Raw genomic sequence first — 13,756 nt, 5'->3', positions numbered from 1 at the left:
GATAATATGTGTGACTAAATTGGGGGATGGAAATTGGGCAAAGTTGTGTATTGGCGGTCATATATGCGTGACTAAATTGTCTATTGCTAGTTGATGGTTACTTTAGCAAACTCTAGTTGTACATATCTTCCGAAATATTTTTGTTCACCGTTCTTGTTAGATGAGTTTGATTAAATTTATCAACTACACAAATATCAAAATCCGAACTCCAATTTCTTAAGTTTGAATTCTATGTAAATAGTTGTCATTTTCAAATTTCTATGAGTGAGAGTTAAAAACAAAAATACAAGCGAACTCAATGGCCACTATCACCACCACATACCCTTGTCACTGCTATTGACACCACCATCATCACCACGATCACGGATGTCATCACCACCACATAACATCGTCACTGTTGTAGCTACTGCCACACTAATGTCATCGCCACCATTGTCGTCACTGCCACGCATTGTCACCACCACCGAACATCATCACCGCCATTGCGAACACTACTATTAGCACATTTTCTAACTACGATCTCATTTATATATTAATAAATCTATTCACACATTGTATTTCATATTTAAATTTCATTGTTCTTTTAGGTTAGCCGAACAAATAAATTCACAAATTCTAGAAAATAAAATTTCGTCCTTTCAATTTTAAAATTCTTTAATAATCTTAAATTTCTTCATTCAAACGCAATTAAAAAATTAGAGGAAATCACGCATCACCAGTCAATCCACCTGTTTAACTACGTATCTCATCGAACAACTTAAGAAAAGCACATCTAAACAGAAAACTTGACTATTTATACGTTATGCGATGAGAAATGTAGACACAAGTGTATACACGGTGACCTTGCCGAATCCCTCATTTAACAGCTAACAAATTTGACCGGTTCATATAAGAAAACAAAAACAGAAACAAAAATTGACCAAGTCTTCTTCCCTACCTTTCTGACTGAACGACCTATTTTTGGAGACGTTTTGACAGTGAACCAAGACCCTCTCAAAGTCCAATCTATTTGCCGACTTTTCTGCTTTCAGTACTTTCTGGTAAGTGGATTGCGTTATGGCTAGTAAAACCAGATTAACAAACGTAATAATGTTTAATAAACAAGGCCGACTATGCAAGCATTAGCATTACAATCTGTATAGTATTTGTAGAGTTGGACGGCCTGATTTCTAGGCATGACAAACGGTGATTTTCTTAAAGGCGCGCGACTGATTGTTGACCAATTATTAACCGTAGATGCATTCCAAGACTTGCTAAAAGGTCGGCAATCAGTCATGCGCCCACGAGCTCTAACTCAACCAGATTCAAGGAGTTTAATAAACAGAGGAATGGAAAATGAAGCTACAACTACATTAGAGAACGTTTTACAGCATCCGTAAGAATGGTTCTTAGTTCAACGTCCAAATTGCCCCACAAATCATAAATCAGCTCTCATTGTAATTGTTCAACACTGCGCCGGAGTCCAAAGTCATTTCTATTCTAAACAAACAAAGAATGGGAAAGAAACAATTCAATTTATGGAAGATCTCGCACATTCATATATGAAGCGTCGTCACTTTTCTCTTAGATTAAAATTGAACGAGATGAAAAGAAAGTACGAATAAGAAATCAAAGTTGGTGTCTTTCGGGGTTGAAATCTTTATCTCACTGATTAATCCCAGTCAGACCGTCTGAAAATGAGTCCATGGTATATATGTCTAGCCCTCTAGTCCGCCCAGGCGCCCCTCCTTTGAGGGCTGACACATCCAGCACGATCCTGCTCATCAGACCGTGCATATGTGTAAACAGCTGAATATCTTACGCTATATATTGATTAAACAAGCCATGAAAAAAGAAACTTACGTGTTAGTGGATGCTTCTTCCAGTTCTGGAGTTCTGGAGTTTATGATGATTTTGTTATCAATCTTGGTCAACGAATGGTCCATTGGCAGATTAACCACTTTACTTGCTGAAGTGGAATTTTAACACATTAAATTTCGGTTTAATGTAATATAATACTAATGAGAACCAAGTTCATTTGAACCGCTTCTTACCTGATTTAGGAGCAGCAGTAACAGTTCCATCTAGCCCCAAGAGTTTCTACACAAACAGATGAATTTGGCATCAGTAATAAGTAAAAGTAACCGACAAGGTAATTAGTAAATATAAAAGTTCACAAGAAGCATCGGTGCAATCCAATGACGGTGGGAACAGCTACCTTTAGACTCTGGTAACAGTCTTCCAGGTTATCATTATACAACATATGATCAAAAATGCCTGATGATTGCCCTTGCTCAATCTCTGCCTCGGCGTTACGAAGTCGCTTTAGGACCTGTTCCTCTGTCTCAGTTCCCCTGTTTCCATATTCAACCATGCTCAGAACAGGAACATGGAAAGTGGAATTTGAGGATGAGATATAATAAATGGCATATCAAACTACCTTGCCCGAAGGCGCTTCTCAAGCTCTTCCATTGAGGGTGGACATACGAAGATGAAGATAGCTTCAAGTGAACTAGCCCTCACGGATCTTGCCCCTTGAACATCGATGTCAAGAATGCATCTCTACGTTGAAAGAAAACAACACCACACAGAAGTTAAGACACTATTAGGGTGTAATGAAAATATCACAGTTCCATACAAGACAAAATTATGCCGGTTCCTGATGTAATAAGGGTTGAGTTTGAGGGGACACCCTAGACTTTCCCCAAATTCGGTAATTTGTGAATAAACTTATGGGAGCTCACAATGTCCCACAGCTAAACCAGACTATAACTAGAGCAATTCCAAAGACAACCAATCATCATACGGGTGCTGTGTGACTTGTGTGTGTTTTAAAAACATTGAGGCAGATCCAGATAGTAAATCCAACATGGCAACAAAAACTGAGCCAGACCCCAACACTCCATAATCGTCATTAAAATAGAAACAGAATCTTCAAAGAACACAAAAATACAAACATTTACCTTCCCAGCATCTGCTACGACTTCTACTGCTTCAACACTAGTTCCGTAGAGATTTCCATGCACAGAAGCGAACTCAAGGAACTTGCCGTCTTCTATTTCTTTCTCCATGACACTCCTCTCAATGAAATGGTAATGGACCCCATCCTTCTCCATAGCTCTTGGAGCACGGGTTGTGTGGCTCACCGAGAATCCAAACATGGATGGATACTCCTTCATGAGCATGGATATTAGTGTCCCCTTTCCTACCCCGGAAGGACCACTAATAACAATTGGCTTCTCAGCATAGCCCCTCACTCCCTTACTCCAAGCAACCACCTCAGTGCCCAAAATCTTCTTCTGCTGCCTAACGTATTGGGTGTCCACCTGACACAACAAAGCATTTTCAGAAATTTGGATAAGTAATACGTAATGGCTAGAAGGGTGTTAACTGAACAACTTCTGTTCCTTTATCATATATGAATGGTTTCATAGGTACCAAACCAACCTCAAGAAACCAGGCAAAAACGTCTGTGCTGGAACCATTCTTGGTAATCAATATCCGGTCTTCACTTAAAAGCACTGCTGAATGGCCTTTAGATGGCCTGGGTTTGGTTCCCAACACGACAGGATTTATCCTGAAAATTTGAACCAGATATTAGTAACAGAAAATCACAAGAAAGCAATTCATTACCAAGAGACATGCACATACCATTCACCACTGGATCGGTCAAGAATACAAACTCCAATTGAAAATGCCGATTCCTCACAGGCTCCACCAATCACATACTGTCAAAAAATGTACTGGCAATATGATTGACCTGGTGGTAAATCATTGAAGGACAAACAGGGGCATTGGACGAGAAAAACATATGGATATATTAAATATCATACTGTTCTGTTGCCCACGACAACGGACGCTTCACCGCCCTTTGATTTTACATCAAAACCATTTGCAAATCCCTTCTGCAGCACATCAACAAAGAATGCTGGTGCTTCTCCCTGATGACAACAACAACCAATATCTATCAAATCACAGCAACTCAAAGCAACCACCTTGGTTAACATGTAGGCATCATTTCTAATCACATTCCTTTCACACCGAAATCGAGCGTAAAACAGGTATGAGGGGCTTACCATGGAAAAAGCTATTCCTGCAACTCTAGATTCCCCCTGATCAGTAGACATGGAGAGAGATCAGAATAATTCAATATTTCCTGGATCTAAGTCATATACAAAAAAAAAATATTCAAACCAGAAAAAGCATAAAGGGTATATTGCAATAAAACGTTAAAAATCTATCACATTTGACAAAATGACAACAGAACACCAATAGAAAATAGATAAATTGAGCTGGAAAAGAACTCTGGGATCAAAACCCCAAATGGCCCATCATCATATACACAGACAAGAACAAACATCAGAGAAAATGATGCCACACAAACACAACTGTTAATTTTTGTCAAAATCTCTTCAAAACCCACATAAAACTAAACAAAAACAAACCAAAGAAAAACAAATGGGCAGAGAGAAAAGAACATCAAAATGCAAAAAACCACAAAAACCCATCTCAAAAAACCCAAAGCATATGGATCAAAACCCTTAGAAATCCCAAAACAATATTGGGTAACAAGGAAAAGGACCCAAATACCTTTCTGTGAGCAGCAGTTGCTCTGTGACAAAAAGCAAGCTTATTTCTTGGGAGGGATGCAAATTTCAGAAGGGTAAACAACGATTTAAAAGGCCAGTTGGTGTACAACTTTTTCAAGGTGAAGTTTTGGGGAGGCTTAGAAATCAAATCAGCACAAACTTGGGTAGGAAAAAATCACAGGAGTGGTAGAATAAGGTGGAAGAAATCTGGGGTAGCGCTCTCATATTTGTAGCAAGGGAAAGGGGGAATCTTTGAATTTAGTCCAAAAGTTGTCGTGGAGGAAGTGGGGGGAGGCGGAAGAGGAGCGACAAGAGGAGGAGAGAGAAAGAGAAAAGGAGTGAAAGCCTTGTTGTTGTGGTCGCATTCAATTCACGACACAGAGAAGACCGGATTTCGTTTTCTTGTAAGGTGCGTAGGAAGTTTCTTCCCTTCCCCCACCGCTACTCGTCCTTTTTTTTTTTTTTGTTTCTTTCTTTCCTTATCAATTTTAGGGCTTCTAGATTTTATATAGGCGTTTTTCCCTTGGGAGAACAGAAAACGAAAAAACAAACCCTAATTTTTTTATTTTTTTATTTTTTGAAAAGTCCCCATTTAGCATTGGTATCCTCGTACACAAAATCAAGGTCAGTCTAGAAATTTTCAAGGTCCGGGACATCAAAATTATGCGCTCATTTTATATAAAAAAATTATTTCTTTTCACACGTAAGATATCGATAAAATTATACTTAAAAAAACATTTCAAACTTAATAATTTAGAAACAAGAAAAAATTAATTTATTTTGTACCGTGAGAAGAAAACAAAAAAACTCTAGGTTTACAAGTAGATATATATGAGTTTTGTTCTATCTGAATTTTTAAAGTGTTTTTGTATAAATCACAAAGTGTTTTTTCTTATTTACTAACCTTGTCAATATGGGACTGAAAAATAATGATATTTTTGAGTCTTTAATTGATATGTCTAAGTAATAAATTGGTACTAAATTAAATTTTTTTATGACACGTTATATGATCTGCAAATTTGGTCTAAAAATTTGGTCAACGCATTACTCTTTGTGGAAGAATAGACTTGAATTGGAACAAATGTTTAAAAATAACAACACACATAGCTACTAGCTATTAATTAAAAATAAATTAACAACCAAACAAAAATTTGTAAAAATTGAAAAGAATAAACATGCACTTAGCATTTCGAACTTAGGACCTCTCGTTATTTTTAAACAACAAAACTCATTGATTCTAATTAAAAAATTTCATCATTTAGCCAAATTTTATATATTTATACTCTTATGAAAAGAAATTTGTAAAAATTGAAAAGTAAATAAGCACACATGATGTTTTGAACCCAAAACCTCCTCATTAATTTCAAACAACAAAACCACCAATTCTAGTTAAACTTCTTCACCATTGAACCAAATTTTATAAATTTATACTTTTATAAAAGCATATACAAATGTATCACCCTAATAATTTTAGTGCCCTTAATTATTTTGGATCCCGTACAGTCATCTTGCCTGCACTGGCCTGGGCCGGCCCTGTACAAAATGGGGACAAAATTCACGAGTGAATGTGAAGGCAAGGCATTGAAATGTAAATTGGTGGATCGACACGTGTACTAATAGAACCATTGCAATCGTGACACGTGCGATGGGAATACTGCGTGACAAATTTGTTGCTTGCCAAATTAGTAAAAGAAGGTAGTGTATCAATTCACCTTGATTTCATAATGGTAAGGGGACTAATTTGTAAATTAAATAATATATCATCAATAAAAATAAACATGTTTACCAATATTTAAATAATAATCGTACCATCAATTTTCATATCATTTAATTTATAAAATTTTATCTCTAAATTTTCTCAGTTGCATTGACCTCGTTTTAAACCATCCTCCTTTTTTTAATGTAAGTTAAAGTAGTATTATTGTTTTACTAAAAAAATAACAAAGGTAAAAGAAAAATGCACCAACTCTTAGAAACAGACTTAGAAAAAGACACTTATAGTTCAACAAGTTATAAGTGGTATTCTTGTATTCAAGGATTCGTGTTTATTTTCTCTTTTTTCGATGTCGCTTTTATTAAAGAGAAACTTGCTTTGCAATATGTTTGCGAAATTCTTGAAGGATTGTTTCTCAATCTTAGCTAAAGAATTAAGAAGGAAAATAAAAAACTTGATTGTCGACATGCATTAGTATCTAAAGTGTTAGTTGAACCAAGCCGTCAAAACTTAGATAAAGGCATAAAAATTGAGGTGACGTTGGCGCTAGAATACTTAAAAGGCAACAAATTTAAAATGGAGCGTCTAGGAAATAACTTGAACCACAATGCATGTGTGTTATTGGTTTATCAAATGGAATATCAGAAGTTTCTTTTCACATGATATAAATTACTCTTGCGATATGAATTTTGATGAAGGGTGGTGAATACTGATCTAACCAACAAGTGTATGGATTATGTGATAAGCTTTATAGGTTTAATATTGTTCATCACCAATATCACTGATATTGTCCAACTTAACCATCTATTTTTAGGTGTTGGTTTTTATCACAAAAGGTATCGGTGAAATTAAGAGTGGAAACTCCCTTGTACATTATTGTGTCATATGACTGATATGGGATCCAATTCTCCAACAAGATTTGAGACCATATTCTCCAACACGCCCCCTCACGAGTGGCCTCATATGGGGTCACATAACAAATTCCCACTTCGGAGAATGATCAAATTATTATACCAAAGCTGATGCATGGCTTTTCGAGAGCCCTTCGGTATTCAGTAGTCCATTAATAGAGCCAACGCACGACTTTTTGAAGACATCGTTATTCAGTAATTAGCCACTGGAGCCAACGCTCGAGTTTTCGAAGGTCCAGTTTTCAAATGTCCATGTTTGAAAAAGGAAAATTAAAAATGCATATGTACCACAGTCAAGTCTGTTTATATCTGCTACCAATGTTTAGGCTTCAATGATCTTGGAGGCTTTCATCATCTAGAGGAATGCAATAACGCGTAGCAACATGAGCAAATTTTTTCCAAGCATTCAAATTTAGTCTATCTAATGTGATTAGTAGTGTACCAATATGTATATAAATGTGTAGACGGATGGATTAAAATAATATTGGTGTGATTAATAATGCACCATCAGTCCCACTCTAAAATTTTAGCAGAACAGTCCAAAGCTAGCAAAGTTTGCTCCGTATTTTTAGCTTCTGGAGGGATCAAATCGTTTACTAGCTACTTTACTCTGAACAGTCTAAACTGATTTCAGCACCTTCATGATCACCACTTACTGAGAAATAAAGCAAAACTGAAAAATTATTTAACTGGAGCAGGTGCTAACTTTCCTGGTCTTTATAATTTTCTGGAGTATAGTAGGGACGTGTTATTGGGCCAGGAATCAAAATTTCCACTTGCTGACCAACCCTCTCAGGAAAAATGCATGCACAATGGGGCGTAAAGTAAACCCTAGATGACCCTAAACCCTAACAACAAAAGTCGGCAAATTATACCTACTATAAATTGTCAACATCCTTTCGACCATTTGCTAGGTCAAGTCACAGAAGCAAAACCAACAGAAAATATAGAATTCTCTCACTCTTTGTTTTCATTCATTTCTCTATTTTCTTTACATTTTGCCTTTTTGTTCATGTTAAAAAATAAATATAAGATGTTAACTTGATTTCATCGTAATTATTCAAGTAGAAAGGAAAAAAAAGGAAGAAAGATTAGGAGGGGAGAGAATCTTCTCCCATCAAATATAGATTCAAATCTACAATGCTTACATTATTTTACAAATAAATTGTAAAACCATCTCCAACCCTTGGAGATAAAGCTTAAAAATTTAATCCAAAAAATTTTAAACCACAACCTAGAAACTGTTTTTCTCCTCCAACCCTTAAAATTTTCTCCTCCAACCCTTATTGCAAAATTTTCTCCTCCAACCTTTATTGCTTAAAATTTTGAGATTCTTAAATAATGATTTTAGCCTAACTTTTTTTTTTTGGTAACTTTTTTGAAAATAAAATTTACGTAGATTATCCTAATTTATTTTTATGAACATTTTAATCTAAAATATATAAATTCCAATAAGTAATTTAAAATCATACAAATATATAGGTATTTATAAAGTTTTAAGTTAAATTTGATTTAAATAATTTTATACATTAGATTTAATTTTGAGCTGTCAAATTTTTTTTTTTTTTTATCATTAGATTTGATCTCATTTGATCATAGCCGTTAGATTATAAGTAAAAACAAAAAAAAGTTTGAAATATGATAATTTGATGGGTCGAGAATAATTTAAGTAAGCTTAAATCTTGAGAGAAATCTAGCTCAGATATATATATATATATATATATATTCTTTCTAGGACTTATTTTAGCCCATGATTAAAGACGGTTTAGAGGAAATTTAAAGCTTATATTTTAAACTTTATCCTATGAGTAAGAAGTGATCTAAAAATTCCAAGCAAAAGCATCAGCGATCAAGTAGTGATTAGTGCACTACAATACAAAAAGGACGTGCTACTTGTTCTATATATTTATATCTAATGTCAGAAATGGTTTGGTCAAAAGAATTCACCATTTTCTTTCGGCGGCGTGAGACCTGGTCTTTAGCGTTGTGGATGATGCTTGAGAATCAATTAGTTGGCTAAAAAAAGGGTGTAAGCCATTTTCCTCTGATTTCAAAGGAATTAACTTTGCTCCTCAATGAATGATGAGGAGTTCCTCCTCAATTCACTATGTAGCCGATTTCTAGAACTTTATGTTTATCATTAAAACCGTTCATACTATAAAATAATTTGTACAATTGATCTTTAGAAAAAATCAATAAAATATGAGATCGGTTAGCCATTGAATTGTGTAAAAATAGATGAACGGATCCAATATAAGGATTAAGAACCGTTTATCTATTTGCTAGCATTTATTGATTAAATAACCGTGGTTTTAATTTTTTTTTTTTATAAAGATGATCTTTACCAGAAAAATTATAAACACTAAAATCTATAAATTAGCTATTAAGTAAATTGGGAAACAACTCCTTCTCAATTAATCTTGAAGAGCCAGACATTGCTCAATATCAAATGTATGATTGGGGCATGAAGTGGTAGCCGTTGTAGGCCTTCCATTGCATATAAACTAAAATCTTTCTCCATCCTCAAAACTTTTCTAAATGCGGAAGTGGGGTTGAAAACTTGGTTTGATTGCTGTCACATTTTCGGTGACATCAATTGTCTTGCAAAGAACAATTAGTTTTTATGTTTGTTTTTATTTATTTGCTCTATTAGTATTGGTCATTTTGTGTCTGGAAAAAAAAAAGGAAAAAAAAAGCTCTTTTCAGTCGAATTATTACTTTTTTGGTTCTTCTCGACCACCCATCCCTTTTCTATATACCCATTCAAACTGGATCGTCCTCAGAAATCTTTTTGGGGGAAAAGCACCCAATGGACAAGTTGGCATAATGCCTTTTCTATACACCCATTCAAACTGGATCGTCCTCAGAAATCTTTTTGGGGGAAAAGCACCCAATGGACAAGTTGGCATAACGCCAGTGGACAACTTGATATGAAAAGCACAAGCACTTTACAAAGTGACAATCTAGGAAAAGGCACTAGTATTTCAACTTTAGGACTGTTTGCTGGGTACTGTTATATTATCTCGTCCAAGTACTCGGAATTCCTCTATAAATGTGGGTTGAGCTTGCTCAAATGCGCCTAATATTTAATTGACAACATTTGATCGGTTGTTACTCATGAGAATCCATTTGATGCACTTAAATAGTAACAGGTATACAATTATTAATATTTAAGTCACTTAGCACTACGTTCTAGTGATATTTTTCTTCAATTATAATTGAGAAGACTTAAATTCAATTATTTTCAAATGCGAATTTGAACCACATTATTATTAGCTCATTATGAGGCTTTGCGCATTCTCCCACTCCTTTGGTGTAAATAATATCGTTTGTTAAAAAAAAAAAAAAAAGTCATGTACTTTGAGTATCTCTAATGAAAAACTCACATTTTAAACCTACATTCTTATATTTAGGTTCTAAAAAGAAAGTGAGTTTCATTATTTTGATTTCTCCTCCAATTTAAAGACATATATTCTTAGACCAATATTCCTAAATTTTGAGTTTTATGAGTTGAGTCTTTGCATTGGAAGAGAAAATATTGAATTTTTGAAACTTAAATTTTGTGTTTTTGACAATTTAGATGTGTGCATTGGAGATGGTTGGACTCAAAACTCAAAATATATTTTTTTGGTTGAATACTATTTTTCCCTTGTTGGCATGGATGGCATGGATTCCACCTTGAACTTAAATCTCATATTGAAACCCAAATTTTGGTCTCGCTTTGGCTCAAAACTCAAATATAAGATTTAGGTCTTATGTGCATTTGGAGATGTTTTGCTTTATATTTGGACCCAAATATAAGATTGGAGTCTTTAGGGCATCTTCAATGGAAAGATGCAAAATGCCTAGAAATGTGTATTTTGCATTTTTGGTTGGCCAAAAAACCCTCTAATTGAGAGATGTAAAATATATATCTTGGCTAAAAAATGTACATATTTTTTTACATCTTCAGTAGTGGGTCCGTCAATCAAAGAGAAAAAATGTTAAATAGGATCTCAAATTCACAAATCTCCCCCTGGAGTACAACTCCCATATCCATCTCCTTGAAGTATAAAATATGATGCAATATGGTTTTTGCATCTCAAATTTGTATCTCTCCATTAGAGATGCTTTTAGTGAATTGTTTTCTTACTAGTAATAATATGGGATGGAAAGTCGAACACACAGCTTTGAGTGTAAGAATAAATGCTCTTCACCAACTTAGCTACAAACTCATTAAACTAGTGAGTATTAGATATATATATATATATATACAAACAAATAACATTAGTAAGTTACATAATTAGTTGTTAAGGGGGAGAAGAATGGGTAGAGATCGAACTCGCACCATAATACATGGACATAATTATTTTTCGCCATTAAGGCAAAATGCTAGTTGCGTAAATATTAGATTTAAGATACATATAATAATTCATGGGATAAAATTATTATAATTACAACAAATAGTCAACATACAATATGGTGTCACCATTTAGCATAATATCTTTTTTGGTAAAAAAAATTAGTATTTATTGAAAATTGCTACACTTGCCAATTTTTTACAATTGGGCCATGTTTTACTATTCAATTATGAGCCAACTCTGAATTCCAGCCCTATGCAAATAAGGCCCAAAACCCTTCACGCCCACAATTTTCAGGTTGTTTGCATAAAAGGCTTCATAATCATAAATTAGGAGCTCTTCTTTATCACCTTCAATGGAAGAAAACAATCAGTTCAACAACAATATGGTTCCAGTTCTCAATGAAGTAGGTTCGGTTGATGCACACATTGATTCTCTTCCACCAGGTTATCGCTTCATCCTTACCGACGATGAGTTGATTTTACACTACTTAATGAGAAAGTTTATGAATGAGCAGCTTCCCATTAACAGGTTTCTTAATGTTAACATCTACCAGCACCATCCTCGAGAACTTACCGGTTAGATTCTTGTTATATTCTTCTCTTTATAATCTCTTTTTTCTGCAATCCTCTTTATCATTACTCTCTTTTTACATACTAAAAATAAAATAAATCTTGCCCTAACTAGTGCTTTTTGTTTCTTGTGTTTCAAGTATCTTTTACGTTTATTTTTTGTTTGTCGTACCTATATCTTCTTTTCTTTACCTTCTGAAATTTTATATTGTATAAAACAAACAATATTGCTCTACCCTTTTAGTTCTTTCCATGACTGCATTACTGTAAGTATACAGAAGTACGTGTTTTTGTGTCTCATATAGTTAATATTGTCAGGTTAAGTTTTGAAATGTATTTTACTCTTTAGTTTATTAGCCAGTAGGCAATCTCTGTTAATCCTGCAATTCCTTCTAAATCTAGGCATGCCAACGACAATCGGTTTTTCTTCTTTGGCAATATATAACTGGAAGCCATTGAAGTATGATGTTATACTTACTAGACTACTAGTAAATAATACTACTCTAAATCGGTTCTCTATTCATGACTAGTAATTGTAACAATTAAGATAGAAAAGACAAGTTCTGAGGTTTTAACAAGATTGGTATGTTTTTTTTATCCTTTCAGGAGAGTACCATTTGATTAGAGAGTGAGTGGTACTTTTTCACTCCATGAAGGCGGAAGTACCCGAGAGAAGGACGGCCAAATCGAACAACAAATAATGGATACTGGAAGGCAACTGGAAAGCCTGATGACATTTAAGACGCTAATGGCCAAGTAATTGGGTCTAAAGGTACTCTAAATTATTATGAAGGGATACAACGAGAAGGGACAATGACAGACTGGAAAATGCATGAATATAAGCTCACTAATGAGACTGATCCTCCAAAGAAAATAGATGGTACTGACATGAAGGTATGGAAGTGTGCACGTATGTGTGTGTCATCTGATAGAAGTATTTGCGTGGGTACAATTGTGGACTCTTTATATTGTGAACCAAAGTTCGGAATTTTCTAGTATATGCTCTAGTGTGGCTCTAACTTTTTTATATCTTGATTCTGCAGTTGAATGATTGTGTTTTGTGTAAGATTTACAAGTTTAGCAGAAGCAAGACGGAAAATAAGATGAATGATACAAACTGCAAAGAATTTGCAGTATAGTTTCTGGAAATCTTAGCCTCTGCAAGTAGCTGAGGAGTATTTCATTTCTCTCTCTTAGACATGGAATCGTGCATTACAACAGTTTGTTATGCAGCTGGAGCTCGCACATTCATCAAGTGGTCTCAGCCATACATCTACTTAAACTCTAGGATTCTAACACATGGCATTCATAGCCTTACAATAAGAGTCTTACACTTGTCACTCTAAGACTAAGTGAGTATACATTAATCTCAAGGCTTATAATTTCTAATTAAAAACAACTCACAACTTATAATTCTACACTCCCGTTTAAGTTGTGAACTGATTTCACTACAAGTGTATCCCTGAGATAGCATAATCGATCCTTGGCCAATGCCTTTGTAAAGATATCTACTAGCTGCTCATTTGTAGGACAATACACCAGATCAATAATTCCTTCTTGTAAAGCATCCTTGATGAAGTGGTATCTTTGATCAATATGCTTGGTCTTTTGATGGAACACCGGATTTTTAGTGATGGTAATTGCTGCAGTA

At 34.7% G+C, this 13,756-nt stretch overlaps 2 protein-coding genes across 2 annotated transcripts; one reads left to right on the top strand and one right to left on the bottom strand.

Moving 5' to 3' along the window:
• Window positions 1-1,495: 1,495 nt before the first annotated feature.
• Window positions 1,496-5,217, bottom strand: AGK2 (guanylate kinase). The gene is made up of 11 exons (XM_068485720.2): window positions 4,570-5,217; window positions 4,056-4,091; window positions 3,813-3,920; window positions 3,631-3,707; window positions 3,427-3,556; window positions 2,943-3,305; window positions 2,420-2,541; window positions 2,198-2,333; window positions 2,034-2,079; window positions 1,843-1,948; window positions 1,496-1,756 (listed from the first exon to the last, which is right to left on the bottom strand). Exons 2-11 carry the CDS (start codon window positions 4,056-4,058, stop codon window positions 1,645-1,647), a joined length of 1,203 nt encoding a protein of 400 aa, XP_068341821.2. The 5' UTR covers window positions 4,059-4,091; window positions 4,570-5,217; the 3' UTR covers window positions 1,496-1,644.
• A 6,671-nt stretch (window positions 5,218-11,888) lies between these two features.
• LOC137744497 (NAC transcription factor NAM-B1-like) lies at window positions 11,889-13,244 on the top strand. The gene is made up of 3 exons (XM_068484300.2): window positions 11,889-12,111; window positions 12,899-12,999; window positions 13,149-13,244. Exons 1-3 carry the CDS (start codon window positions 11,889-11,891, stop codon window positions 13,242-13,244), a joined length of 420 nt encoding a protein of 139 aa, XP_068340401.2.
• Window positions 13,245-13,756: the final 512 nt, after the last annotated feature.

Source organism: Pyrus communis, chromosome 12, assembly GCF_041283825.1.
Source record: "Pyrus communis isolate YQ-2024b chromosome 12, ASM4128382v1, whole genome shotgun sequence".
Lineage (NCBI taxonomy): Eukaryota > Viridiplantae > Streptophyta > Magnoliopsida > Rosales > Rosaceae > Pyrus > Pyrus communis.
This window is presented reverse-complemented; position numbering and strand designations above follow the sequence as displayed.